General features: G+C 41.6%; 2 protein-coding genes across 7 annotated transcripts; one reads left to right on the forward strand and one right to left on the reverse strand.

Moving 5' to 3' along the window:
* zpld1b (zona pellucida-like domain containing 1b) lies at positions 1–12,057 on the reverse strand. The gene is made up of 11 exons (XM_046389386.1): positions 11,873–12,057; positions 4,659–4,839; positions 3,245–3,465; positions 2,945–3,126; positions 2,455–2,527; positions 1,941–2,038; positions 1,544–1,624; positions 1,158–1,329; positions 960–1,065; positions 576–605; positions 1–334 (listed from the first exon to the last, which is right to left on the reverse strand). Exons 2-11 carry the CDS (start codon positions 4,795–4,797, stop codon positions 162–164), a joined length of 1,275 nt encoding a protein of 424 aa, XP_046245342.1. The 5' UTR covers positions 4,798–4,839; positions 11,873–12,057; the 3' UTR covers positions 1–161.
* On the forward strand, positions 11,213–27,917 carry picalmb (phosphatidylinositol binding clathrin assembly protein b). Of its 6 annotated transcripts, none has more exons than XM_046389380.1 (23): positions 11,213–11,345; positions 16,277–16,419; positions 16,516–16,591; positions 16,684–16,786; positions 17,235–17,328; positions 17,532–17,643; positions 17,743–17,849; positions 17,959–18,000; positions 19,098–19,183; positions 19,420–19,543; positions 19,643–19,776; positions 20,272–20,372; positions 20,554–20,706; positions 21,113–21,196; positions 22,009–22,101; positions 22,356–22,466; positions 23,612–23,728; positions 23,850–23,880; positions 23,995–24,094; positions 24,264–24,323; positions 24,871–24,975; positions 25,384–25,489; positions 26,428–26,564. In XM_046389380.1, the coding sequence occupies exons 1-22, from the start codon at positions 11,216–11,218 to the stop codon at positions 25,474–25,476; spliced, it is 2,199 nt and encodes a 732-aa protein (XP_046245336.1). In that variant the 5' UTR covers positions 11,213–11,215; the 3' UTR covers positions 25,477–25,489; positions 26,428–26,564. The 6 variants fall into 6 exon arrangements, with proteins under 6 accessions (XP_046245336.1, XP_046245337.1, XP_046245338.1 ...); XM_046389381.1 differs by having other exon boundaries at positions 19,649–19,776; XM_046389382.1 differs by lacking the exon at positions 25,384–25,489 and having other exon boundaries at positions 26,428–27,917.
* The last annotated feature ends 69 nt before the right edge of the window (positions 27,918–27,986 follow it).

A 27,986-nucleotide genomic window follows, 5' to 3' on the forward strand; every position in this document is an offset into this window, starting at 1 on the left:
TAACAAGAATGAGGTATTGAAGGTAATAAATACACAAGCCTTAATACAGTACAATATACACATTTAATAACATGTGTACAAAGGAAAGCGTGCATGCGCATGTACATTATCGTTCTGCACATAGTACCAAGTTGTCATTATATGCAGATGTTTAGGCCTATTCATTTAAAGCTGGGGTTCCAGACACCTGAGGATGTGGTTGTTGGGAGGCGGGACTTGTGCAGGAGGCGGAGAGACACCAGGAAGAAGCTGACACTGACCCCACCCAGGATGACCACACCTGAGATCAGAGCACTGGTCACCGGGTTCATTGGCTGGGAGGGGTCAGCAGATGCTGGAGGACAGAGAGTTTAAGAAAAGCAGAAACTTGAAACAGAAGTGTTCTTTGACATGGAGTTAACATGACCTGAATTTGTGTCTTTTTTCTTTAAGAAACAGAAGTGGAACCTTTTTGTTGTTGCCTTAAATCATCAATTTCCATGAGTATCTGCTGTCTTTGCACCTCTCTCACGACTTAGCCATGGGTGATATTTTAAACCTCTCTATGTTTTGTAACATTGCATAAGTGAGCTTACCAAGTTGGGAGTTGTTGACAGGAGTTTCATCTGAAAAAATATTTTAAAAATGTTTATTAGTACATTTTTACCTTTGCTTTAATCTTCTGTGGATGCATCGTTGTAGGTTGAATTCTGAGAAATACCTTTATTCGCTATCTCGTGAATTCATGTTATTTTAGATATGAAGCTGATGATGAAACAAGAAACAGGGGGGATTTCTGTCCATTTCATATCAGATTTGTTGTGTTTTTACAGATTAGGCGCAAAACTATTGATATGAACAGGCAGGCAAGACATGTGAGCGGCATAAATCTTCTTATCTATCCCATCACCTAGAAAGCGAATGAGGGTATTTCCTGAAATGTCGAACTATTTCTTCAACAGTCAGATTATTGTTCATACCGCTCCTGGTGATGATTGGTCCTGCAGTGATGATGGCATTCCCAGATGCTGCCGGCGGGGAATCAAGACTCTGCCCTTCATCCCGCCTGCGACGTCGCCCACAAATCTGCCAATCACATCATGAGATTTCAGACGTCATCAAGGTCAAGATGAACATAAGGAGTCACAAACTGAGATTCATGATTTTTTTACACTGACTGGAATGAGCATGATGCAGTCGTCTGCCCGGCAAAGCTTGGTGACACAGTGCAAAAACACTGTTGACATCTTCTGGTGTCTGTGTTTAACAAAACGGAAAACCTCGAAGGAAAAACGTCCCATCTGACTCTTCCCATTCTCGAAAACTGTTGTCTGCGGGTCTTTGTAGCAGCTGTGTCAAACATGCAACGCACAGATACACACATACGCACATGCACACGGTCAAAACGACAGATTTGATGTCTAGATGTACGTAAGGGCTCACTGAGTAGGGAAAAAAAAGCAGCATTCATTTGGAATAAGCCGTTTGGAGAACATGAATAGATAATGACTGTCTTTTGTGGTTTATCAAGTTATCATCTCGAAGGGGAAAAAAGCAAGATTACCCAAAGAAAAGGTCATAGCGGAGTTCATCATTAGGATTCCCTGAGGGGGTTGTGTAACAGTAGTCCATCAAGATGTTCCACCTGCAGGGGGACAAAACTGTGAGATGGGATGGAGGATAGAGAACTAACTGCACATGGGAAAGCACAGATCAGGTCTTTCTCTCCTGCAGACTGGCGCCTTCATGCAGCTTACTAACATAATGGCATAATGAATGCATGCAAACCGTAGAACAAAGGACTTAATTTGTAAAAACGATGGTGGGAAAGAGGCTGCGATTGACCAAAATATAATCTTTTCTTTATTAAATTCATCGTAATCTGCTACATGAGCAATATTTCTGCAAAGACTTCCAAAAATCAGTATTCAGCAGTGAATAGATGTGATGTTATCTGGTACCGTTTGTCTAAGTTTGTGGCTTTCACAGCAGCAAATACTCTGGTTTTCAGAGCGAGTCCAGCCATTGGAATAGAAAGAGGTTGATTGTATGTTGAATCCTGTGCAGGAAAAAGAGCTCAGTTATGACATAAGGAGCATTTAAATCATAAAGCTGAAGATATTCTGTATTTTGCGATTGTCATTAGGTAAACATTACTGAAACAAATATATAGTGAAATAAATAGTGAATTTGTTGCTGACAATTTTCAGTGACGAATTAATACACATTTGGTGCTCCAGTGAGTATTTACAGCAGCAGGACACACAGGTTCATTGTAATGAAGGAACATCTATTTCATCACCAGTTTTGGTCTTTTAATGGGATTTGTTGACAATAAGAGAATACGAGGTTCACTAACTTGATTGAAAAATCCTGACTTCAAAAACATATCCATCTGAACTTCATAGTTGTTCATAGCTGCCAAGCTTGTGCAAATTACTGTACAGAATAAGTTGAATCCGGCGGTACACTCACGTTGTACAGGATCATATTCAATGTGCTCACAAATGTACCATTGCCGTCCTTGACAGACACTGCAGCAGAGGAACTGTGAAGAGATGCAACACATATATTTCACTGCTTTATCTCCGTCTTTTATGTGTGGTTGCTTCATAAACATGATTTTGAAAGCTCATGTTTTGATTTAGCATAACGATAAAGAGAGAGTAGATTTATTTACTTACATGACAGTTTAGAGCAATGTATGTGTGTGAGTTAGCTTCAAAGTCATTAAGAAAAACATGCATCCTCTAAAATAAATGCTTCTCAGAATACCACGAGACACAAACGCACTCAGGCTTTCGAAGCGGGCTCTTAGTTGTCACCACAATTTAGGAGGATAATAAACATATCTTAATTAATTCTTAATTAAACAAATAGATCATAATATCAAATTCACTGAGTAACTCCTGAAAGGTCAAGGTTTCTTTTTTGGCAGTGAGGGATTTTTGTGGCAGCAACTTACGATGCCAGCTGTGAGTTATTGACCAGGTACTCCAGTGGGTAACTGCAGCTGAATTTATACAATAAGCCAGGCAGGTAGCTGATTATTGTTGGTGGGTCAGGGGTGTCGATATAGCCTGAGACGTTCCCAATTTGTACCAGAGACATGTTCCCATAGGCATTGGCTCCGTAGGCTGTGCTGACCTGCAGAGAGAAACATCTCAGCCATGTTACTTTACCTTCTCCCAAGTCAATAAACAACATGATGAAGTTGCTTATTGATTATATTAAAACCGTGTTCTCGCGTTTGTGTATTCTTTACCACCAGGCTGTTACCGCAGGCCTCCAGCGTGCTGAGACTGATGCTGAACAGGACCGCAGTGGGGAAGGTGTTGTTGTTGATGAAGCCACGGCACTGGGGGTCACTGTGGTGACCGTTCAGGGCCAAATCTGCATTGGTGTAGCCGGAGAAGAGCACGGGGCAGAAGTTGATCTTCAAGGTGATGGTCTGAACCCCGCAGTACACACTGATGTCGCGCTCGCCTGGGGGAACAGAGAACATTTAACAGCACCTTTATAATGTAAAGTAGTTTCATTTCACAAAAGTAATTTCACAACCACATCTGACATGTTTCCCTCAAGATTTTCATTCAAACTGCAGACGCCCCCTTGAGTCCTGACAGGCTCGCGCAGGGGCCACAAGATTAGCGTTGATTTTGATTAGTGAGACGTATGGAAATTAATGAGAAAAGAATTTTGTTCAATTTGAAATTTGGCAAAAAATGTCGTGAATTGAAGCCGAAATCTTGGTGACACTGGCCCCTGGTCCTTGACACCTTGAGCACTGCTGAATTACTATACCACAAACATTTGTCTGACAACTCGGGCGTGGGACAGGTCTCTGATTAGATAGATGCTGGGGCTGAAATGCAAAAGGAATTAAAATAAAGAAAGGAAGAAATCATATTTTAGATAAAGTAGCCTGAGGAAAAAAAAAAAGACTTAAAATAATAACTTAATCACAAACACTGTTGAAAAGGTGAGATACCAAGATACCAACATTCACCAGTGATAAAAGACATCTGACAATCAGCACTTTCTTTAGATACCTAAAAGAAGTGTCTACAATCTGTAATCTGAAAATTTGCATTTTAAACTGCAAAGTTAAGAAACTTATATTATTCGTTTTTTTCTTTCTTTTTTTTTCTTATTTTATTTTATTTATATATTTTTACATTTCATCTATTGAGGCAGCTGTTCAATCCTTTTCAGGAAACTTCTGAGCAGAGTACATCGTATTTGGAAATTGGAAAAATAATGATTCGTTCGTTCATTTAAGTAGAAGTAGAATCAGCCTTTAAGAATGTGTAATTTTCAGTTGTACAATACTGCAACCCACAAATCTACTGAAAACAGGTGGAGGACGTGACCTCATTGTCCTAAATAGTTGAATACTGCTGAAAGATTAATTTTTGAAAACCATGCAGTCAAACTTTTACTGAAAGGCGATGTCATAACATGAACACTTAAATGCTTCATAACACAATGTAAACCTTGTTCATGTGTATTACTATTAATACTATTAATACTATTAGTATTATACTGTATTATTAAACATTAGCCATTTACACCAGCTACAGCTTGTTACAGTGCATTATAAACCATGACTAATCACATGTAGACAGAATAACGGAAGCATGGATGGATCGTAAACGTGTGACGAGGAGGATGCTCACCAGGAAACCTGCTGTGGTAGCTGGCGTCACAGTTGTACCCATTAAACTGCGTGGACACTGAAACGGCATTACTCATCAACAGGAAGATGAAACACGTTCGTGTCATTTCAGCGTTCGAGAGAGGTTTGCCTGCTGTCATCTTCACAAGGTCAACATTGCATTAACCGCATTCCTCAGGTACCTGTTAAAAAACAGCACTTATCTCAAAATTAGATGTTCAAAAACAATGTTTGCCTCCCTCTCCTCAACCGCTGCGCGCTCTGACCTCTATCAAAGCAGTACAACCTTCTTTGCCCAGGTCCCCTAATCCTTCTTATCCTGCTCCCTCTGCCCCCCTTTTTACTTCAGATGCTCATGTGGGCCCAAAACCTCTATTACCCAACCCTGTTTAAACTGAGGTCACCCCTCTTTCCAGCCCATTTCATCCCACTCCTCTCTCAGCTTCTGTTTTTTCACAACCCGTTCACCTGTTTCCTGCCTTTCGAGACTAATTGGTTGGGACCCCTCTCCCCCCCTGGCATGTAGTTTTTGGTGGCATCAAGGACCTAAGCTAAACACAATGTCAGCTTTACGTGTATCTATTGTGCATGCACAGATGAGAAAGATAGCAGGGCTCATTATCCAAACACTTTCACAAAAAAAAAAGCCAGCTGCAGTGCAGAACATGGGAAACTCTGTCAGGTCTGAATGGTCCGGACTAATCTTTTCACGGCGCCCAGAAACCTGAGCGTACTTGGATGGTTCCCACTCGTCTCTCCTCGGTCTGATCTCTGTCTGTCAGCTCGCACAAACGGTGGGCCTCAGCGAGGAGGGGGGGGCGCATCCCGGGAATTAAGCTGTCATCGGCTGCTGCTACGGCCCACATTGAGATGAACATAAAAGTCAACTCACGGTCTGATGCAGGGCTGTGTGTGGGTAATTGTGATGCGTAAGGCGTCACTTAGAGTAAAGGCATTCAGTGATGTGCACGGCGTTGCAGAGGGTAGAAGTGGAATCTTGAATCTGTTTTACACTTTGTTACTCTGCATCACTCACCTTCGGCTTAACTGCAGCCAGTGTAACAAAGCAAAATTAATATGTTGAACTTTTATCAGAAGTAAGAACTACTTCCTCTTCTGTAGAGTTCAAGGTCTTTGACTGCTCTTCACAATTCTATAGAGGTGCACAGAGTGGTGTTGAAGCCTTGTAGGATCCTTTTTCCCCTTTGAATAAATAAAACCTGTGAAAAATACCAAGACCGACAGTCTGTCTCCCACTACTTTCCATTTTCTCTCTTCTGACACACAGGCCAAGACCACTGGTTTGAAGACAAAAATCTTTAAAACAACTCACAAATACGGAGTTTCATTTTGAAAAAATGCTCGGTGGCCTCCTTAAAAAGTAGGACACTGAAGTTATAAGCAAATATTACTGAAACAGGAGTAAAGAGTGGGTTCAGGTGAGTATTTAAAGCAACATTTGTGAGATTTACTAAACTACATTGCTCATGTGAAGAATATGTCACCCAGAACAACATTTGGGTGTTTGTAGGTATTTGGACAAACAATGAAGCTCTATGTGGCACAGAGGACTGAGGTGTATCTTTTGGCTTTGGCTACACAGTTAATACTTGGCAGTTCATTATTGGTTTTGGTCTTTTTATGGGTTTTGATAAGGAAGACAGAGAATAGCGCCAGCCTTATGCTTTAAAATGTCATTTTCTGAGTGAAACCTCGATTTGCAACGCTACAAAAGAATAAAAGATTAAAACCAAAGAACCAAGAAGAAACCGCTGAAAACTAATCCAATTTCTGACTCATCTGATTGACGTGTGAATCAATAAAAGCCTGGTTTGTAGCTGTTTGATTGGCAATACAACCAACAGCTTATTTTCTTTATCTTTCTTTCTTTTTTTTAATTTTTCTTTCCCTTAAAGTCTTTCCTTCAACTGAAAGGCAGAACCATGTGCAGCAAATGGCTTTCCTGCCTGTTTTCATTGGGTGCACTCATGCATGTGCAGTCTCTCACTTTATGATCACAAGGTCCATTTATTAGCATTTCTGGATCTTTCAGTTGTATCAGACAATCTTCCTCAGTAGATGGAGTTTGGCCAGTTGTCATGGAGTTGTGTAGTCACTCCAAGTTTCTCTTTTCTCGGCTTGGCTGGTGTCATCGTGTATTTCTCAGAGAAGTGTGAAAGAACAGATGCTGCATTAGACATGTCTGCAGGCCCAAGCCTGGATTAACAACTGGACATTGTGGGCATCTCCCAAGCTACCTGAATGACAGTTATTGTGTAGTAATTTGTTTAGTTACAGATACTCAGGTAATACAAATTGGTAAAAATGCAACAGGGTCCTGCATTTTATTTTTTATTTATTTTATTTTATTTATTTTTTAGCTTTTTTTGGTTTTGGAGGTTCTGCGCAAAACAGGTTGTTCATTTCTTCAGCTCCTTTTTCCCCCGAGACCCCCCCCCCCCCCCCCCCCCCCCCAGCGTATGGATCCGGCCCTACAAGCCTGTTTGTATCATTTTAAAACTTAAAAGAAATTCTGTAACTTTTGCGATATGTTTTTTTTTTTTATCTGTTTACATTTAATAAGTAAAACCAATATGAGGAACTGTTCTCTTGTGCATGAGTGCATAGGAATATTATATGATTGTGTGTTTGTTCCCTTCCCACCCACGACACTGCCACCCTCAGCTAACATATCTCCTGTGCGTCACTTGGTTCAGACTCATCCTGCTCTGTGGCCTCACGTGTCAGACTCAGATCCAGAAGCAACACAAGCACCTACAACCCCTGAGAAACTCAGCTGGCTGCTGGTGTTTGTTATTCACTGCAGCTCGCCCGCCCCTGATGAGGTAGGGCTGAAATCAAATATGAAATGCTTAAAAGCACACAAGTGCCCTTCAGGGCAAACAGGATCAGATGGCCATATGGCCACACATGAAATGTATACATATAGAGCACCATCCTGCTTATTTTACAACTCCCACCCAGTAAATGACCTGTTTAGTCTATGTATAGTTATGTGCTCTACTTTCATTCTTCAGTCACTTTCTTTAAGACATAAGTTGAGGTCTGTGAGAAAACACGTGCCCATAAACCAAAACCAACGCCCAGTGCCTTGCGTATCGTGTTGATTTTATTCATCGCAATTTTCATCACGCATGTTACTTTTGCTTTAAAACCACAGCAAGAGGCATTAAAAGCTCCCTCATTTCACCTTAAGTGGGACCACATTTACATGTTATGTTGCAGGAAACCCTTCTTTATCATACAAGGTACTTCAGAGAGTCACAACTCTCCTGAGCTTTGTAAACGTTTCCCGCATGTCGTTACGCTCTGAGACTTTTAATGGCTCAGGACCAACCGCCACACTTAGATCTGCCTGATAGAGTCGTTTCTATCTGATCAACCTGAAAAATCCAGACCCAACAAACAGACACCTAAATCACACAATCTGGGCTGCATCGCAAAACCCATGAGAGTGCAGCTGTAATCTGACGCGCCGGTTTTTACACAGGCAGGAAAGTGAAGCCCTCATCAAAGGCAGTGCTGCGATTTGATCCCCCAGTGAGTAATGTTTCCAAAAGCCAGAAACAATTTTTCGATTTTGCTTTATTCTTTCTTTAGTTATTTATTTATCTATTAGCCTCAACAGGAGGGTAATTGTACATTGTACTTGATATTTGTATGATATGCATCACTTTAATCTGAACTATAAATTGTAGCGCAGATGAAAGTGACACATACACATTTAAAAGGTGGAAATATCACAATAAAGTGTAATGATGCACTAGCTTCTTTTCAAAGAGAGAAATTTTTGGTCGAGGCCTCTTTTTGGTGTGCATCTTTTATCGGTCTGGAAACCCACAAAAATTCCCAGAAGAGAGGAGAAAACAACAGGCTTGACTTATTGTTTATGTATGAAAACCAACCCTGCATTAAGAGAACAACACGTGAGAAGCACTGCTTTTCTTTTGACATGACCTTGACAAAAGGTATCACTCAGAGGAAATCTGTAGCTGTGTTTCTCTCATGTTATTCATACCTCCACACCTGGTATCCAACAGTAGACCCAGAATAATTACAACAAATTTTTCATTAGTACAGATTATCACTACTGTTTAAGAGTCAGAAAAATCTATAAATATAATTTCTTAGAGCTAATAGACAAATTATCTAAAAATATATTGAATAAGATAGTAAACAGGGAGTAAATATTTGGTTTAAATTCAGAAAATGAAGCCTAAAATTTAATCTGTAATGAAAGATCAAAGGAAAAGCTGGATGAGTTTGTGTTTTTAGATGCTTTGACTGAATTATTTACAGTAAACTGTCACACATATGTCACTGTGATAATTCTGTACTTGAACTCAGTCTCAATAAAACATAAAACATCAAGTATGTAAGGCTGAGCTGATGCAGAATCCATAAGTGGGTGATTTGGTGGACTTTGTGTTTGGTGTCACTGTGCTGCCCCCGTGTGTTCGTTGTGTTGCACTACAGCAAAATTCTGTTCAGAAGTGGGCTTTGAAATGGGGTCTGATTTGTGTCATTTAGCAGCCCTTGACATGAATACAATAATCTAATATAAATGATTCAGAAATGGGACAATCAGCATCGTGAGTGCTTTTACTTTTTCTACTTTGGTTATGTTTTGGAGTCTGATACTTTTGGACTTTTACTTGAGTAAAATTTTGAATGCAGGGCTTGATGATATGTATACGCAAGAAAAAAAACACCTGTATGTAAACCATAAAATATATCTTTTATGATTTGTACATACAGTGGATGTTACAGGATGTCTGATTTAACTGTGGAAATTGAATGTTGTCTTGCGTTATCCTGTGCCCAGAAGAAGCTGTGTTTTTACTGAGCTCTTACACTCAAGTAAAGGTAGTAATACCACAGTGTAGTGATAATCAAGTAAAAGTCCTTCATTCAAAACTTTATAGTACAAAAATATAAGCGTCAAAACATGCTTAATCAAAGTAGCCTTCCAAAACTAAAAGTGTCCATCATGCCATATTTCAGAATAATTTATGAAATATTACTTTTTAATTATTAATTTTTTATGTGTAAGCATCACTAACGTTTAAGCTGGGTAATTTAATAATAATAATAATAATGCAGCATATTTTAGAAACTGATATACTTCTGGTATTAATTAAAGTTATCAAGTTAATGTGATGGAGCTTCAGAAATGCAGTAAAGTAACCTATCAAGCAGGGCGGTCACAACATTTAAGAATTTCACTACACAGTTATCATGGCCAAATCAATTCACAGCAAAGCTATTGCCACTATATCGATAGAAAACCTGAAAAACAAACAAACAAACAAACAAAAAACTATTAGTCAAATTCAACCTTAACTTTGTTTATGGAGTGTTTGGTCTTTTTTTTATTATTAAATGCATTGTGTACACTATCAAGCACGAGTTCTTAGTGAATAAACAGCTTCTATAAGGAAACGTTAAATTTCTGGTTTATTTAAAAGTCAACTTATCCTTGATGAAAACTGATGAAGAAGTCGTAACGTCTGATGACACAAAACGTGACTTTTGGGCCTTACTTATTTTGAAAAACACACCTTCCCACAAGTTTTTTAATTACTGTTTAATTACAGTGTTTTAAAAAGCTACAAAAGTAAACTAAGGTCAGCGTAAATCCCCTGCTGAAAGAGTTAAGGCATTAAAAAGTCTTTGTGGTTTCATCCTTCACCCCGTCAGGCCTGTGGCAGCCTGCTCCCGTGTCCACTCCTCAATCAATACGGGCTTCAACATCTCATCCAGGCCACGGGCCCCCACCCTCCAGGCCCCCAGCTGGACTGCGGTCAGTTGGCGTAGGCCTGCACCACAGCGGTGCTTATGGGAACTCGGTGGCGTAAGATCTGATCCGGGGTCTGCAGGGCGGTGTGTTGAGCACAGAGTCGATTCGAGCCGAGCAGAGCAGAGCAGAGCAGGCCCGCCATTTCCCCTCCTCGGTGGTCTTTTTTTCCATTTCATAGCGTTTTAAAGCCGAGCAGCGGCGGCAGCGGCAGGAGGCGGAGGCGGAGGAGGAGCAGCAGCAGGAGGAGCAGGAGCGGCGGCGGCGGCGGTGGAGGAGGAGGCAGGCAGCCAGGCAGGCAGGCAGGCAGGCAGGAGGAGAGACACAGGGATCCGGTGTGCCACATCGGGATGAGAGCGAGCCAGAGACCCGGGCTGGATGAGTCAGCGAGTGGATTCTCAATCTCGGCATCCGTGAGATCTGGATGAATTTGGACGGAGCTGAGCGGCGCCACAAGAAAGAAACAAACGAACATTCATTTGAGTTGTTATTGTCGGATCTCTTTATTCCGCCCTCCCCTGGTCCTGCTCTGCCATAGCCTAGTTTTGATTTTTATTTCCACCAAGGTGGGGGAAAATAACGGGGGGGTCCGGGCAAGGTTGCGGACGAAGTGGAGGTTTTCTATTTATTTATTTATTTTTACCTTTTTTCCCATAGAAAGCTCGTATCCGAAGACAAACACGGGCGAAGCTTGAATTTTTAAGTCTGTGTTTGCTTCCGTTGCGGTTGAGGGAGCGAAGATGTCGGGGCAGAGCATTACGGACCGGATAACTGCAGCCCAGCACAGCGTAACGGGATCCGCCGTGTCGAAAACAGTATGCAAGGCCACCACTCACGAAGTCATGGGCCCGAAAAAGAAACATTTGGATTGTGAGTATGTTTGTTTTTTGTTTTGTTTTGTTTTCAAAAAGAAAAACTAAAAGGCTGTGTGACACCGGTGAGTCAAGCTAAATAACCGCAGCGAAACACCGCTAAGCTATGGCGATGGAGGAGCTACAAGGCCTCAAAGCCTCAGCACAGGCTGTATGCTACTACTTCATGTTCATGTCATGGGAGATTAGACTGTTTTTACATCGAGAGGACAGGCCTTGTTGACATAGAGGGAGACACAAGCTTTTACAGATATAGCAGGCTTTGTTCGTGCCCATCAGGAATATTATTTTCATTTTCATTTTTGTGGCATCAGTCGCTGTCAAACTAGCTTGTCTAATGAACCGGTTTTGTTCAGTCCGCTTCTCTTGTCTCACTCATTCATTTATAGCTTGAATGTTAAGCTCACACAACAACAACAAGTCAGGATTACACAGCTGTTTGACTGGTATGTGAAGAAGAAAAGCTTGAGGAGGGGAATAAAAAAATTAAAGTAAATTAGGTAAGAAAATGGTCCCTGCACTCACAGGCCCTGATTTAGCATTTCACAGGAATACTTGCAATCCAGTTTCATCTCCCATCTTGGTGCACCTGCAGCAGGACGACTGACTGTTTCAGCTACGGGGTGAAGTAATGTGACACCTGCGCTCAGGTTATGATGCTCCAGACACAATGAGGTGACAGTGTGCGCGGGTACAAATCACAGTTTGTGGCCGAGGTGCTAACAAAAGGAGGAGGTTCCTCTCGTTTACTTAGGACATCAGACAGTCCAGAGTCTTGGATGGCACCCTGATGTTAGCGTAAGAGCTTAAATCCCCATGTGGTCATTAGTCTGATGCACTGGCAGCCAGAGGAGTCACTGTCTGTCTGTGCCCTAAGAGATGCAGTGGTAGATTTTCTGCACATCGATCTGGAAAGGGCATGATGGCAGTGATGAAAGTGGTTCAGTGAAGGCCCTGTGTCATCATAAAGAGTTACATCCCAGGTGAAAGGTGTATCTGCAGGCCTACATCCATCCATTTTCCTATACCGCTTATCCGTCAGGGCGAGAGGCGGGGTTCACCCTGGACTGGTCGCCAGTCAGTCGCAGGGCCAACACACAAAGACAGACAACCACACACTCTCACACTCACACCTAGGGGCAATTTAGAGTAGCCAATTAACCTAATGTGCATGTTTTTGGTATTGTGGGAGGAAGCTGGAGAAAACCCATGCAGGCACAGGGAGAACATGCAAACTCCACAGTTCTTACTTAAATGGTAGTAACGGTTAATTGTGGTGGGAAAATTTTGGCTTGACATTTAAGGTGCAGGTTCCACACCTGCTGCTCAGGTGACTCCCCTGAGGCGAGATGAGTGACAGTGAGAGTTGACACTGTTTGCTCGTAGTGACTGACGTGTCGCATCATATGCATGTACGTAATAGCACTGCGTCCTCTTTTGTTGAAACATAAAAGAGCGTGGATAAAGACGGGCAGGGTGAGGCAAAACAGAAGCATGTTTGGTTTATAAGTTTAGATAAGGGGTGTTCCTGACAGCTTATTTCTCTGACGTGTTAAACTGAAGTGTAAAGTAAGAAACCACCCAACAAACAGTCCAATATGGGCACAGTTCAATCCGTCCAGATGTTTGTTTTTTTATTATTATTATTATAACGCAACATTTGACTGGGGATGACATGACATTTCAGTGCAAATTGTATCAATAATTAATGACGTTTGTTTGACGAGTCAACTCATTGCACACATCTTGAGTTTATATTTATTCTTTCAATCTGTTTTTCTCGTTTCTTACAAAATAGAAAGTTATTTTTGTATAATTTAATATTCCTCACTTTTACTGTGAGGAATATAAACTTGTTGTTTTAATGAACACAAAAGCAGCCAAATTTCTGTCTCAGTGCAAGTGGTTGTACAGATACAAGTTTTTCTTATGTTGGCAAAATCTTGATTCGAATCAGGAAACTTAATGTAGACCAATACACAAATATCGGTATCGGCCTCAAAAACCTTCATCAGTCAGGCTGTACCGGTGCTGCTCGAAGTTCTACAAGATTGAAGGATGACAAAAATTTGCAAAGGTTTCACTTGAAAAGCTGCACAGTTTGGTGAAAGATTTAAAGGTACCCTGTTGAGTTTTCTTGTGAAAGAACAAAAGTTATGCTTACGTTCAGAGTTACTCGTCAAAACGCACCTGTGAATCCAGCATTGTTTATTTGCATGTTTACTAGCTTGCACTCGTCTTCGCAGCGTTTGTTGGCTCCTTGCTTGCATATTGTGGCACGTTACTGCCACCTGTTGGTGGATGTAATGGTGTCAAAACTCTACAGGGAACCATTTAAGTAAACAAGATCATTATTATTTTTGATAATCAGTCTTTCAGCACCAAGACAGTGTTAGGTTTGATACCCAGCTCTGCACATAATTACAGTAATAAAAGTTATTACTCCTTCAGCTTTTAAGTAAAGTTGTGCTACACTGAGATGCTAATCGTCTGGTAAATAATCTCGAAATCGGTAGTTTCAGGAAATTAAAAATTAATGCGGTCCATTGCAAAGGTTTTGCATAAAATATTCTCAAAAATATTTTCAGTGACATATTGAATTGATTAACTGTGATCGATCAACATGTAAGCCGGCCTTCTAGTGATTCTTTTCAAACACCATAATGTGCCGTCATGACTGTTACACGAATACATTTGCGTCCCATGAATTAATTAGACCAGAAATCATAAATGTCAACCAATGTGAATATTTAGCAGGCTAATTATAACATGACGGTGCTGTCAGTGTGTCCTCTTCCCCCTTCCTCCTCCTTCTCCTCCTCCTCCTCACTGCTCGTCTTCTCTTTGTCATCATCTTCTTCTCTGGGCAGCCACTTCTTCAGCCACCCATGCTAACTGCTGCTGCTGCTGCCGCCCTGGAAGGTTATCCTGTCCTACTTTAAGTCCCCCGCCTTTTGAAAAGTCAAATATAGGACAGAAAGGGAGGCCCAATTACCCCGTGAGTCTGATCATTGCTGTGAATGGCAGGGTCATTAGCACTGCTTTGACTGACATCATGGATGAGCATATGAGCAGAGGAAGTGGGACAGAACATGTATGGTTAACATCTTAATGCCCTGCACTTTGTGATGGTCTGCTAAAAAAAAGAGCTTTGGTTTGAGTATCAGTTTCTACTTGTGCCACAAGGTAATATTTTATTCAGAAAATCTTGGGTAAAAAGCATTCTCATTTAACACAACGGTTGCCCCATTTTACTTGCAGTGCGTTTTGAATAGAAGTGAGGTCATGGCAGCTGTAATACTTTTGCAAATGTTGGTGATTTATAATAACAGAGAGCAGGTCTACAATTATATGCAAATGTCACATGTTGGGTTTTATTGAACTCTTTCTCTCTTGTGGTCTCTGCCAGGATCTTTGGGACAAAATGTCAGGGGGTGAAACTGATTAATAAATAAGATTTGAAATTATGTATTAATGAAGGTATAAGCAACAAATATTTGGCATTTGTGCTTGGTAAATATCTTGAAAAAATAATGTGGTTATCCGCATAGTAGGTTGAATAATTTTCTGTTGCTCAACCATTAGTCTCGACTCTAATTTCATCCAGACATACACTAAACTGTGTGTGTCTTGTGTTGTATTAGTCCATTAACACTGAAGGTCTCCACCTTTTTTTGGAGAGAGGTGGTGTTTGTATTGGTGTTTTACATGTTCAATTTTGTCTCAACTAAACGCCTCTTTGAAAAATACCCTCATATCCATATTGCAGCTTTTGAGATTTGTTGAAGCTGCTCACAGGTTACCAAAGTGAACAAACTGTTGTGGAGGACATGAGCATGAGTCACATCACGGACTGTTTTTGGCTCCGAACTTTACTTTTCCTCAGCAGGCAGCAGGTGTTTGTCTGCTCGCCAGCTCAACATGAGGCCTGATTTGTCTTTTAACTCACAATTCACAGAGAAAATGTTTCTTTACAGATGAAAAGTGCCTTCCTACAGTTTGAAATGTTTAAAAGGACTGTACATCAGATGAATCTGCATATATCATCGAAACCCAGCAGAGTACAACACTGAAAACTTCAGTTCAGACCTCAAGGCAACATATAAATAATGTTATGTCATTATTACAATAAAACAATATCCTTGACTCATCAATGGGGGTGCACAGTATTTATTGGACCTAAAAAAATAATCGTTCAGCTGATAAAATAGAGCTTATAATACGAAAGTCAAATTGCTTTCACTTGCCTCGTAACAACAGCGTGTACACACTGCGATACAGTAGGTGGCAGCACTTTAAAAATTTGTTTGTTGTCCGCCAGTGAACACAGAAGAAGAAGACGAACAGACGCAGAACACTGATGTCCTGCTTAGGACGTCACAGAGCTAAACATGTTGTCGCCATCGTGGATTTTTTTTTTTTGCTTTTCACAGTTTCGGAGGACAACAACATGATTTTAATTTGCGAAACATGTTCAGACGATGAGGAAAAAAGTCATTGACAAAAATTTTATTAATAGTTTTGGAATATGAAATCATTCATCTTTGCTCACTACGTTTTAGCTTTTCTCACTCGGGCGTGTGTAAACTAAAGGTTACCAAAATGTGAAATCATTGGCTGTTTTATTGGTATCGGCCTCGAGTCGAACAGTAGTCTATTAATAACTTTTTGCAAATGAGCAATTTAATTTTGTCTAGCTGTCAACACATTCACATTTCTGTCGAGTGGACCAGCCAGTTAATGAGGAGGACTTGATGCTTTATGGCCACTCATCTGCACGTGAAGAGGCAATACAGTGAAACGCTGCTACATTACTTAATAATCCGTGCAGCAACAGAACATCTGAAAATGAAAGACAGCACGCAATCATTAAAATCATCGCTGGCTGTCGACCGACTGGCTGATAAACCTCTTCTCTTTTTGTTCCAGATTTGATCCACTGCACCAACGAGATGAACGTGAACATTCCCCAACTGGCCGACTCGCTGTTCGAGAGGACCACCAACACCAGCTGGGTGGTCGTGTTTAAGTCACTTATCACCACGCACCACCTCATGGTCTACGGCAACGAGGTCGGGCAAAAGATAACCTCACGGCACAGTATCTGAGCGTGAATGTGTTATTAATTAGTAGCTTGGTGGTGTTTAACTGTTTCCCCTCTCCTACAGCGTTTTGTCCAGTACTTGGCTTCAAGGAATACACTATTCAACCTCAGTAATTTTTTGGACAAAAGTGGTTTACAAGGTAACAATTCAATAATGGCTGTTTTTAATTGAAATGCTTAGTCATTCCGAATTTATGTTCTCAAATGTTTCTCGTGCTGTTCTCTCTCCCAGGTTATGACATGTCCACGTTTATCAGGAGGTATAGTCGGTACCTGAACGAGAAAGCTGTTTCATACAGGCAGGTAGCCTTTGACTTCACGAAAGTGAAACGCGGGTAAGAAACGCTTTTTGTATTCAACATAACTGTAAACGTCCTTTTTGTGTTTACGGCTGTGACAAATCGTTATCGTTGTTCATTACTGATTCATAGTTCAAGTATTTTTATAATACATCAAATAATAGTTGAAACTTTGTGAACAGGACCAAGCACAATTTGTTGAAATATAAACTGACAGCAAATCCTCACTTTTTTGAGACAAGGCGTTTGGAGATGTCACCTCGGGCTGCTTGGACAGCCGTTTTCTGACATTTTGTAACTTAACAATCGATCAAGAAGACGATGGCCAGATTGATCACTGATGAAAATAATTAGTTAGTCGCGTCCCGGCAGTTGGAGTGAGTGAGGAGGGAGTCTGTTGTCGTGCTTTGGGAGATACACTCATCCATCTCTGCCTCCATCTTTCCTCTCCCCTGCTCTCTCTCTCTCTCTCTCGTTCTCGCAGAGTGGACGGCGTAATGAGGACCATGAACACAGAGAAGCTGCTCAAGACGATCCCCATCATTCAGAACCAGATGGATGCCCTCCTCGATTTCAATGTGAGTTTGAGGTGAAGCCTCCCGCAGCTCTGCAGCTCGTGGAGCACAAAGCTTGCTCGTCTGGGGTATGCAGATTGCGCTGAGGCTGCCGCAAACCAATCTTAGTTCACATACATGGACATTTATTTTTTTTGTTCTATGTCAACAAAATGGCTGTAGGAGAAGCTGTAAGATAAATGTGTTGGCTGATTGCTCTCCCTCAGGTCAATGCCAACGAGCTGACTAATGGAGTCATCAATGCAGCCTTCATGCTCCTCTTCAAAGACTCCATCAGGCTCTTTGCTGCTTATAACGAAGGCATTATCAACCTGCTTGGTAAGACAGTCAAGGATCACTTCCTCCGTCAACCTTTTTGTCTTTAGGTTCATTGTATGGTTGATCAGTCCGATGCGTTTTTTTTTTTCTGCCTAACAGAGAAATACTTTGACATGAAAAAGACTCAGTGTAAAGAGGGTTTGGACATTTACAAGAAGTTTCTCACCCGAATGACCCGGATATCAGAGTTCCTCAAAGTAGCAGAGGTACATTACCCTCATGTTCTCACAGATACCCTTACTGCCATGAGTGATGTTGTTCAGTGACGCAGCAAAGGCATGCTCGTAACTTGGTTTTCTCTCTCGCCTTTAACAGCAGGTTGGCATTGATCGAGGAGACATTCCAGACCTTTCACAGGTAAGCACCGACTCTTCAAAACAATCTGAAAACACAAGCTTTCCACACTAGATAGGAAATCTTTTCTTTGCTCCTTTCTTCCTCTTATTTCCAGCTGTAACTGCTCTTTTTTCCCTGCATCAGCTTTGTTTTTGTCTAACTAGAGTATAGACCATCACACACAAATGTTCTTTAAAATTAGACACTTTGCATGATTTCCTTCTCGAGCGCATGTTTGCCAGAGGAGGTGGTCTTCTTCTCCTGTTTCTTCTCCCTTTTTCTTCCTCTTCCTCTCCTTATTCTCTCTCGCCCTTCCCTACTTCTTCTCCTTCTTTCTACAGTAAATAAAGGTGTTTTAAAGTAAGCACTGTAATTGCAGAGTGACAGTTAGATTTCCCATTTTAAACTGCACTTACTGTTAAGCTGTGCTGCGGGGACCAATTTTACATAAATATTTTACCCCCACTCATAGAACTCAAGCTAAAATGCATTTCCATCTGACTGTCACCACCTTTATATTCTGTATTTTCCCCTTATCTTTCCACTTCAGTTCACAGTTTGTGTAAGTACTTTCATTTCACTCTTCTATGTCCGTGACTTGCTTCAGTGTTGTCTTTTTGCATGCCTCTGCTCTGACTCTGTCTCCTACATCGTGGTGAAAAACAGTTGAAGGAAAAAACGCTCGCTGTGGTAAATTCTGTTCACTTTGGTCACGTTATTGAGGTGTGAACCAGTGTAGCTCATCGACTGTAAAATGGCTGCCCCGTTGTGCTTAGTCACGGCCAGTTCAACAACGCTGAGGTTGTTGAAAAGTGCCGTGGTGCAGTACGTCATCCCGCACAGATGTTACTCTCATCCAAAGTAGCTTTTCGGCTGGAATGCGGTCAGTGGTGGGTAACCAGCTCAAAGGTGGTCGATTACTTTTGTGGAGAATCTCCCAATCAAAGACATCAATTGGCCGTGTACACATGGGTTTTAATGATGTGGTCTCGTTCATGGAGTGTAGTGATTCCTTCTCTGTCTATCTCGGTTGCCCACCACTGTCCTTTATGGTCTTGATGTTCATACATTTCCTGTGTCTTGGGAAGTTGCTGACTGTGGGTTTTGTGTCACGACAGGCTCCCAGCAGTCTTCTCGAAGCTCTGGAGCAGCACTTGGCCTCTTTAGAGGGCAAGAAAGTCAAAGACTCCACTGCAGCCAGCAGGTACGTTAATCCTCTCATCACTATTTCTGAATTCCTTTCTTGAAATCTCAGCGACTGCCTTTTTCTGTCATGCCATTCAAAGGGCTTTACAGACAATAAGATGGGACAGCCGTAAGCAGTTAAGCAATTAGAGACCAGCGAGCGCAAGAGATAAAAGTGATGAAAATGTAATAATAAAACCAATAAAATAGATAAGAAATCAGTCAGTCTAGTGTCAATTTGTATTTTTCCTGCAGGGCCAGTACTCTGTCAAATGCAGTCTCATCGCTGGCCAGCACGGGGATGTCCTTCACTAAAGTTGATGAGCGGGAGAAGCAGGCAGCTCTCGAAGAGGAGCAGGCTCGGCTCAAAGCCCTGAAGGTAGCTTCGTAGTTTTTTAAAAAATTAAAGGAGCAACTTTTGGTTGGACGTGCATTGGTCAAACGCGTTTTAATTTTTGACTCTAAATTCCCTGCTCAGGAACAGAGGCTCAAAGAGCTTTCTAAGAGGCCCTCCTTCGCCACCACTGATACATCGCCCGTCTCCACCACTGGGGGCACCATCAGCACAGCACCAGCCATTGACCTCTTCTCTACCCCGAGCTGCTCTAATGGGTACTGCTGCGTTCTTTTATTTCCCCTTCAAAAACTGTGATTTATTTATTTATTTATTGTGACACCTGGGGACAGTTGAATAACAAATTGTGAAAAACAGCGACAAAGCGTTACCTTTTAAGCCGACATGACCAACACGTTGGCAAACAGTTTCTTATTTTTGAAGCCTTGTTTTCATCCACTGGATGATCACAAGTCTGATATTAACTTTGCTCTGGTCTCCACCAACTCTTGAGGGAAACATCTGCCTCTTTATCTGCTTTGTCGGTCTGCCACTTGGTGCAGAGCAGGTTGTGTACAGGGGAGTTGTAGATTTAGGTCGTAATTCTCTGTAGGTTCATCAGTAAGCAGGACCCCTTTCACAGTGTATTCAGATTGTCATTTCATACATTGTTATGCTAAACTACTTCTGCTTTTAGGTTTGTTTTTCAGCCTTTTGCACAAAAAGGGTGCTTGTAAAAAAAAAAAAAAAATCTTTTCTTTTCCCATCTGCAGTGCAGTGAAGATGGAAAGCGACCTTTTCGACCTGCAGTCGACTTTCCAGCCCTCTGTGCAATCAGGCTCCACAGGGCTTCCAGTGGCAACAGCATGGGCAGGTAAAGAAGTGCCTCTAACAACATCCCCAACCAGCATCGGTGTTTCTGGACTTTGGTGACCTGTTCTGTTCTGCATGCTCTCCTTCTCTTGATGTTGTCTGACTCTGATGCCCATCTCTTCCTCTCCACTCTTTTCTGTCTGTTTTCCTTCTCTCTGTCTCTCTTTCCTCTGCCTGCCCAGATCCTTTCACCTCTGCTGAAGCTGGAGATGATTCCATGCCAAACCTTAACCCTTTCCTCTCAAAACTCGTTGTCGATGCCACTCACTTACCTGTCGTGTCTTCAGACGGTGTTAGCTTTTCCTCTAGGACATCTGGTCATGAAATGTTTGGTGGTAACGACTCATTTTGTTCCTCCTCAAAAGTCTTGTCGCTCTTGTTGATTTTTCTGTAGTCACTTATAAGCATGACTAGCCTGCATGTTTACTGTGCTGCTGTAGTTTGAATGTTGACTCGTGCAAATGTCTAAATTATCTTCTTTTCTCTGTCTGTGCACTGCACCTCATTGCAGTTCATACCAAGCTCACATTGTGTTAATTTTTAGTGAGAACACCTCTTAATTAAGTATCAACCAGAAACCTCCATGTCCCTCAGTGAAGGCCATACAGGCATTTTGCTTTACAGTTCTCTTCATCCTCTCTTTTAGTGAGCAGTTTGCTTTTGCATTGTGATACAGACATGCCATAGAGCTCTGAGTTGAAACCTGTTCTTCTTTTACCAACACTATTTTTGATTCTCCAGATCGTTACAATCCCTTTATTGACACAAACTCATCCGTTTCAACCAATTACAAACGCACAGTGCGGATAGAACACTCCATCTCAGGTACTATGATGGCTCACCATCTCAGCCTATGTTTCCTGAGCCCTGGCAAACATAGGATCCTATCAGTACTTCCAGGGCTTTTATTTTGATATTTATGGTAGAAATGTGAACATAAACTAATATTAAAGGAGATGTTTGACATTTTGGGAAATAGACTGCATTTGATTTCATGGCTAGAGTTGGTGAAAGTCTCATTGCCGTCTGTCTGTCTGCTACTGCATACATGCAGTATCTACTCTGTTTGCCACTGAGCAGCCCCGCTGGAGTAGTGGGAGTTAAGGGCCTTGCTCAAAGGCACCCCAGAGAGGTAATGAGAGAGGGGCAAGTGTTGCTTTTTTATCCCGCCAGTCTGGGGATTAAACCGACAAACATCTAAGAATTGGTCCAGTACATAACCGTCAGCAGCACGTTAGTTTCACTTTTCAGTTTTTGTAAAATTACACAAACAAGATTTAATGTGTTAGTCATTGAACTTTTTTTTAGTCTTTGATTAAGCTAAGCTGATCAGTTGTTGGCCATAGCTACAGACATGATTATGGTATTGATTTTCAAATCAAAATCTTGGCCAGAAATATTTCCAAAAATGTCAAACTATTCCCTAAGTGCCTCCCTCTTGGTTGCAACATTTTACGTAAAACACCCATAATTTAACAACTACAAAATTGTTAGACTTGTTACCTGTCTTCTTCCTGTCTGTATTGCTGTTATTTCCCACCTGTCTCTCTGGCCTGGCCTTGAAATGCCTTTTTTTTTCCCTTTGCTCTCTTTCTTCCTCTCTTTTCTTTGTCTTCCTGCTTCCTGTGGTGTGTCAGACTCCTTCTGTGGTCCAGTGTCCATTGCCCAGCACCTCCCACACCAGGCTCCTTTCCCCACTGAGCCCTCTTCTGTAGCAGGTCTATTCAGAGGTAGAGTACTGGGAGCCCTGTCTCTCTCTCTCTCTCTCTCTAGCATACTCAGCAACAGATTGATGCAGGTTTTCTACTCTGTACAGGAAGCTGTGGTATACAGCTCTCTGTTTGAATATCGAAGTGATTCATATATGGACAGTGTACTGACACGGGTCAGTGCAGGAACCCAAAAAAAAGCCAAGCAGTGGTCAGTTTTTTCACTTAATGTAATTCTGTGACTGAAGTCGTCTTCTTTCCGTTCCTTTATGAAGGATACTCAACGGCGCAGGCTCCCCCACAACAGTCAGCAGGGGGGCTCCAAGTGGACTTTGAGTCAGTGTTTGGAGCCAAAGCTTCCGGCAGTAACAGCCTCAATTCTGATGGTGAGCAGTTTTTTTTTTTTTTATTAATTCTGTGTTTTAGAAATGTAGACGTGTTCAAAAGTACTTTAGAGATGATAAATCAATGGCCTTGTCTTGTGTTAGGCCTTCATCCGTATTTGGCATGAAGACTAAGTCAAATTAAAATCATTCAGCAGAGAAAAAGAGTCGTGCAGAACAACTTTCAAACTCAAAGGCTGTCTAGAATGCATTATTTATATGGTTCACTGACTCTTCAGCCCATTATATCAGGTTTCTTGAAGGAGACCACAGTCGGTCACCACCAGCTATGGTCCACTGAAGAAATACCAGGAAATTTGTGCTATTAGACATTCAGTCTGTCTGGTCCTGACGTCAGATACATTGGAAATACCTGCAACGCTCAGCCTTGTCTTGCAAGTTGCTGGTAAAAGAACAGGCTGTTGTCTTCTGTGCACTATTTTGTGTCTGCACGCAGCCCATCAGTGCAGAATGTCACTATGGTGTCGTCTTTGACCAGCACTGAGAGAAACACTGCTGATGTAAATGTTTGTACCCATTCTAGGTTTATCAATGTGTAGCCCTTGTCACTGCAGAACTTTAATGCACTTACTGTTTACTCAATTTGGTCAAAAGCCATATTAATTCAATGTAATATCTTTCGATTTAAAAAATGCTTATTTTTCCTTTTTATTTCTTTTTCCTCGGTTGAAAAAAAATCTGTCGTATTCTTGCATTTGGAGATGACTCTTCTGTTACTGCCAGCAGAAGTTTTTTTTTTATGTTCCAATAAGAGATTAGGTTTGGAAGGATGACCATACAGTATCCAGTGAGGACTGATCTTTCTGCAGCGGCTCAGTTGTGTACTAGTTAACAGTCCTTAACACAGCAGAAGACTGAACACTGACGATTTCCTGTCATCTCTGCTGTCAGCCATTTAGTAAAGGCATGAAATAATAATGATTTAAGGAGTTGTTTGGGATTAGTTTGATTTAATGACAGTATTTTAATACCGTATGCATATACAGTACTAATATTAAGAGATATAACATCTTGGACTTGACGTCCATCATTGTCATTGTTAAACTACAGTGACGAAATACAAGCGTTTTAAACTTGATATATTCGTTACGCACAACCACGTTTGTAATTTCTGCACGTCCTGTCAGATATTGCTGGGGGCATCCTGAAACCGACTCTTGCCGGCTCCAACCAGCCGTCCAGTCAGCAGCCGGAGAAGCTGGTGTCGGATGACCTTGACTCCTCCCTGGCCAACCTTGTCGGCAGTGAGTGTGACGCTTTGCCCTCAGCCGCGCTAATTAAAGCACGTGTTCATTAAGGCACAAGCTGACAAAATACTTGCAGAAAGACATTTAATTCCTACCCCAAATTCATTTTCTTTTTCAGACCTCGGCATCGGAAACGGCACCATGAAAAAGTAAGTGATGGGTCAGCACTTGTGCGGCTTTAACGCGCAGAAACCAACAGCAGCAGCTTTGTGCTCTCGGGGCAGTTACAAGCTGGGACTAACATCAAGTCTCTTAATCTACAGTGACATCCACTGGAGCCAGCCGGGGGAGAAGAGGATGACCGGCGGCACCAACTGGCAGCCCAAAGCGGCGCCAACCACGACCTGGAACCCCGTCTCAATGGTGACACACACACAGACTTTTCACTGTAGTGCTCATGGTTTATGCATCTGCTATATTCCCGTATCATTTTGCTGCCAAATAACTGTAGTTGATGCAATGTTAATGCTGTTACTTGTTTCAGAGGTCATTTGTGTTGTAAATCCTCACTGGCCTGTTTGTGTCTCTTCAGCCACCGTCAGTCATGGCCTTCCCTGCCACCACACCCACAGGCATGATGGGATATGGCATGGTCAGTATACCGGCAAATAAACAGTAGATGAAGTAGCGTGTAAGAACGACCAGAATGAGATAATTCTTTATGAATGTAGCTGAAACGGTCCTCTCTTGCTTATTATTAAGAAATTTAATTAAATGCACTTAAACTGGGTCAAGTGACTCATTGGCTTTGTTTTGTTTTCTAAATAAAATGAGTGGTGGAGAATTCTCAGTAGTTTTCATTTAAAGCAAACTCAGCTTGTAAATATTTAATTTTTCTGGCAGGCTCAAGGACATCTTTATTAATTCTTTCTGGGTATAGAAATGAAAATAAACTTGTTTTTTTTTTTTATTCCTTCATACCGACTTATAGTGTAATATCTAACAGTTAAATATGCCAAATAAGTGATGTTGTGGGCTTGAAATCTGAATCTTAATTTCTCCCAATTGTCTGATAATGACAGACCAAATTCAGATCGTTTATGACAATAATCTTCAGTCACACACCTGATTTACAAGTTCTGTTCATTGTCTTTAACTTTGTCAAGTAAATAAATTCATTATGAAATAACGCTCTGCAGCCTCCACAAATGGGCTCCATGGGGATGATGAATCCACCCACCATGATGTACTCCCAGCCTGTGATGAGGCCGCCCAACCCCTTTGGCTCTGTGTCCAGTGCTCAGGTGGGTGCATGGCAGTCCCACTGCTGTGCCGACATGACGCACACTGAAGTCAGTATCTATTTGCGCAGCTATCAGGTTGAGTAAATAGGTGTGTCCGTCGTCTGTGACATGTACCATAATTTGTCACTTTGTAAGCTTTGTTGTCAGTGTGAATACTGCCGAAGATGATGACAGTTTTAACAATGGACCTTCACTCTCTTGAGCTGAAAGGGGACAAAAAAAAACAAAACTGTGAATCATCTCCCTTGTTTTGACTCCCTGTCCCTCCCCCCAACAACTCCTTTTTATTAACCCTTCTTTCATATATCAGAGCTTCTCCAAACTAATCTCATCCCTCCTTCAGTCTTTGTACTGACTCTCTGACTTCTCCTGTGGTCCTCCTACTTCCTGTATTTCTTCCTGAAATAGCCCTCCGCAGCCTCTAGTCCTTCCAGCCAGAGTCCTCTCCGAGCCCCTGGACAGGACCCGTTTGCACACCTCTCTCTCAAGGATTTCTTGTAGAGCATCTCTTTAGGTACAGCATGCTCCTTGCTTGCCAGGGGGGACCTGCATGCCTCGCATGCCCTTTGCTTGTTTGTTTTTTTGTTGTTATATACTTGGTATCCGCCTGATTAGATGCTGCTTGTATTGTTCTCACTTATTCTGTTTTACCTTGACTTTTGTTCAGATTTCTTGCTTGTTTCAAGCGTCTTTTAACAAAGCCTTAGACTCATCCTGACCCTTTGTTCTTCTGCTGCCATCACAAATGGAATTTAATTAATCAGTTAAATTTTAAAACAACTAGACACAGATGTAGGTAGTAGTCCTCTAATTTTAATCTGTAGCTCATCATGTCTGCAGGTGACTAATGTTTTCAGCGGACTATCGGCTTGAACAAAAAAGGGTCTTGGTGGTAGCTGATATCATGTTTAAAGAGGCTAACGCTAACAGCTGTGTTCTTGTGTTGCAGTGTTGAGCTAGTAAGCCTTGTTAAATATGATGAGGTCAGATGTAAGATCAGACTTATTTGTTCAAACATAACCCTCCTGCTTCACTTGCATACTTATGAGTAGTTACTTAAAGGAGAAATGTGTTACTGTCTTGGGTGTTGCTAATGTTGGTTGGGGTTCCTGGAGTGTAAACTTCCACAAATCCGTTAAAGAGCAGGACAGTGAAACCAACCATAGGCTAAATTCAGTTTAGCGAGGAAAATAAAGTATTACGCTGTTAACAGACTTTGCTGTTCTCCCTGCAACCCCACTGTGTAATGTAGTCAGTTAATGCTTCTGTTGGTGGCAATGCTAGCTAGCCTGACATGCTAACTACTGCAGCTTACCTTAGTTAGCAGTTATGGATGCACAGGCTGTGATTGGACAGTGCTGCTCTGAGTTCAGCAAACAGTTTCTTTGCTTATTAATTATTTATATTCCCATTTTAGCCTTTCACTTATTCTGCGTGTTGCCTTTCTTGCAGATGCAGTTCATGTAATTTGAAGAACAGTGTCTCTCGGAAGATGAAGCCCTTAGCAGCAAAGCTTTGTCCTCGTTGCAGTCTAACTCTTCAGAGAAACAACATTCACACACCCCCTGCCCAAACACAGACATGTCAAGAACACAACGGGGCAAGGACTGTCAGAAACCATGGTTAAACATGTCCAAACGACCTTTGGCGATAGCTCACACCCATTATTCTATAACTTGTCCGAGACGTTGAGTGATGCTGCTGTCTAAACCTCCCCCCCTCCCTTCAAAAGGATTCTTTATCCATTTTACAGTGTAATCTGTAAAGATAGCTATGGGTGCCGAGAAACTTTGATGTTATGTATTTGGACATACCTGTACTGTGGCTGGGTGTAGGGCTTGTAAGGCTTGATGTTCAGGAGGGGAGGGGGGTGGAAGCAAAAGAAGGAGAAGCGGTCCTTCCCTTTCTTGACCCGATCATCCGTCATCCATTCCCTACGGTTATTTAACTGTCACTAAGTAGTGATGCTAATGGCGTTTACACCTGTTTAGTTTTTGTCTTTTTTACCGTGTTTACAGTAGACATTCCTTGTGTGTTGTTTGTATTTATTTATGATTATTGGTTTAAGATTCGGGGGAGAAAAAAAAAAATAATGTAAAATCTGCAGTACATTGAACACCTGTGGGAGTGCTTCAGCATTAAACAAGGATCTCAGACTATCATTGAGAGGTAGAGTAAAAACTAGCTATTATATAAATTACACCTATTAAGCGGAATGATAGAGCACTAAATATTCTACGAGTTTTGTGTTAAGAAAATTTTCTACTAGATGAAAGATTCACAATCTCTGTTGTACGTAAGTGCAGGGGCTAGAGTATGAGTCAGTTAACAGTATATAGTCGATTCTGTGCCTAGGGTTTTTTGCAATGGATCAGTTTCCTGTCTAGTTGAAAAATAACAACACTTCATCCACGAATCTGAAGCATCGCACCGGGTGGTGGGCTCCATTTGCTTTAAGCTTGGCATGCCGTTGACTCACTGACCGTATTCAAGGCTGCCTTTACTCTGAATGTGAATGAGTTGTCTTCATGTTGCACACATCTTTCCACACTGCAGCTCCTCAAGCAGGAGTCGGGATGCGGGGCGTTGAGAGGACGGAGTGTGTCTGCTTGCTGGTTAGCCGTTGCTACTCAAATGTGGAAAAGCGTCCCAGATTTGATGTAAATTAATTGTATAAAAGATCCAGAGGGCCAGGGGTGGAGTGGGGGAGCACTGTTGATCGGTGCTGTTTGTATATAATAACTGACTGTTCTTTGAGTTCAAATGGTGAAAGATGTATGAAATATGAAAGCAATTCAATCAAATTTGACTCTACCTAAGTTTGATTCAGGATATTCTCTGCGTTTGTCTCCGCAGATATTTTCTTTATGTAATTAGAGCGTGTAGCAGACAATGACTGAAGTCTCTTCTTTCTTTTACAAATAAAGAGCAGCTTCCACAAACTGCTGTACAGTGTATTTATTCCTTTATTCAAGATGAATGTTTAAAGCAATTCAATTTCAACTGTTTTA

The sequence above is a fragment of the Scatophagus argus genome, chromosome 5 (assembly GCF_020382885.2).
Source record: "Scatophagus argus isolate fScaArg1 chromosome 5, fScaArg1.pri, whole genome shotgun sequence".
NCBI classification, from domain to species: Eukaryota; Metazoa; Chordata; class Actinopteri; family Scatophagidae; genus Scatophagus; species Scatophagus argus.

Excerpts from the sequence above, each read along its gene's own strand:
- zpld1b (XM_046389386.1), bottom strand. The coding sequence starts at position 4,797 with ATGACAGCAGGCAAACCTCTCTCGAACGCTGAAATGACACGAACGTGT. Across the intron at positions 1,625-1,940 it reads GCCACAAACTTAGACAAACG|GTGGAACATCTTGATGGACT; the intron begins GTACCAGATAAC and ends GTCCCCCTGCAG. Across the intron at positions 1,330-1,543 it reads CGCTATGACCTTTTCTTTGG|CTGCTACAAAGACCCGCAGA; the intron begins GTAATCTTGCTT and ends TGTTTGACACAG.
- picalmb (XM_046389380.1), top strand. The coding sequence starts at position 11,216 with ATGTCGGGGCAGAGCATTACGGACCGGATAACTGCAGCCCAGCACAGC. Across the intron at positions 17,329-17,531 it reads ATGCCCTCCTCGATTTCAAT|GTCAATGCCAACGAGCTGAC; the intron begins GTGAGTTTGAGG and ends GCTCTCCCTCAG. Across the intron at positions 23,729-23,849 it reads CCTGGCCAACCTTGTCGGCA|ACCTCGGCATCGGAAACGGC; the intron begins GTGAGTGTGACG and ends TTTCTTTTTCAG.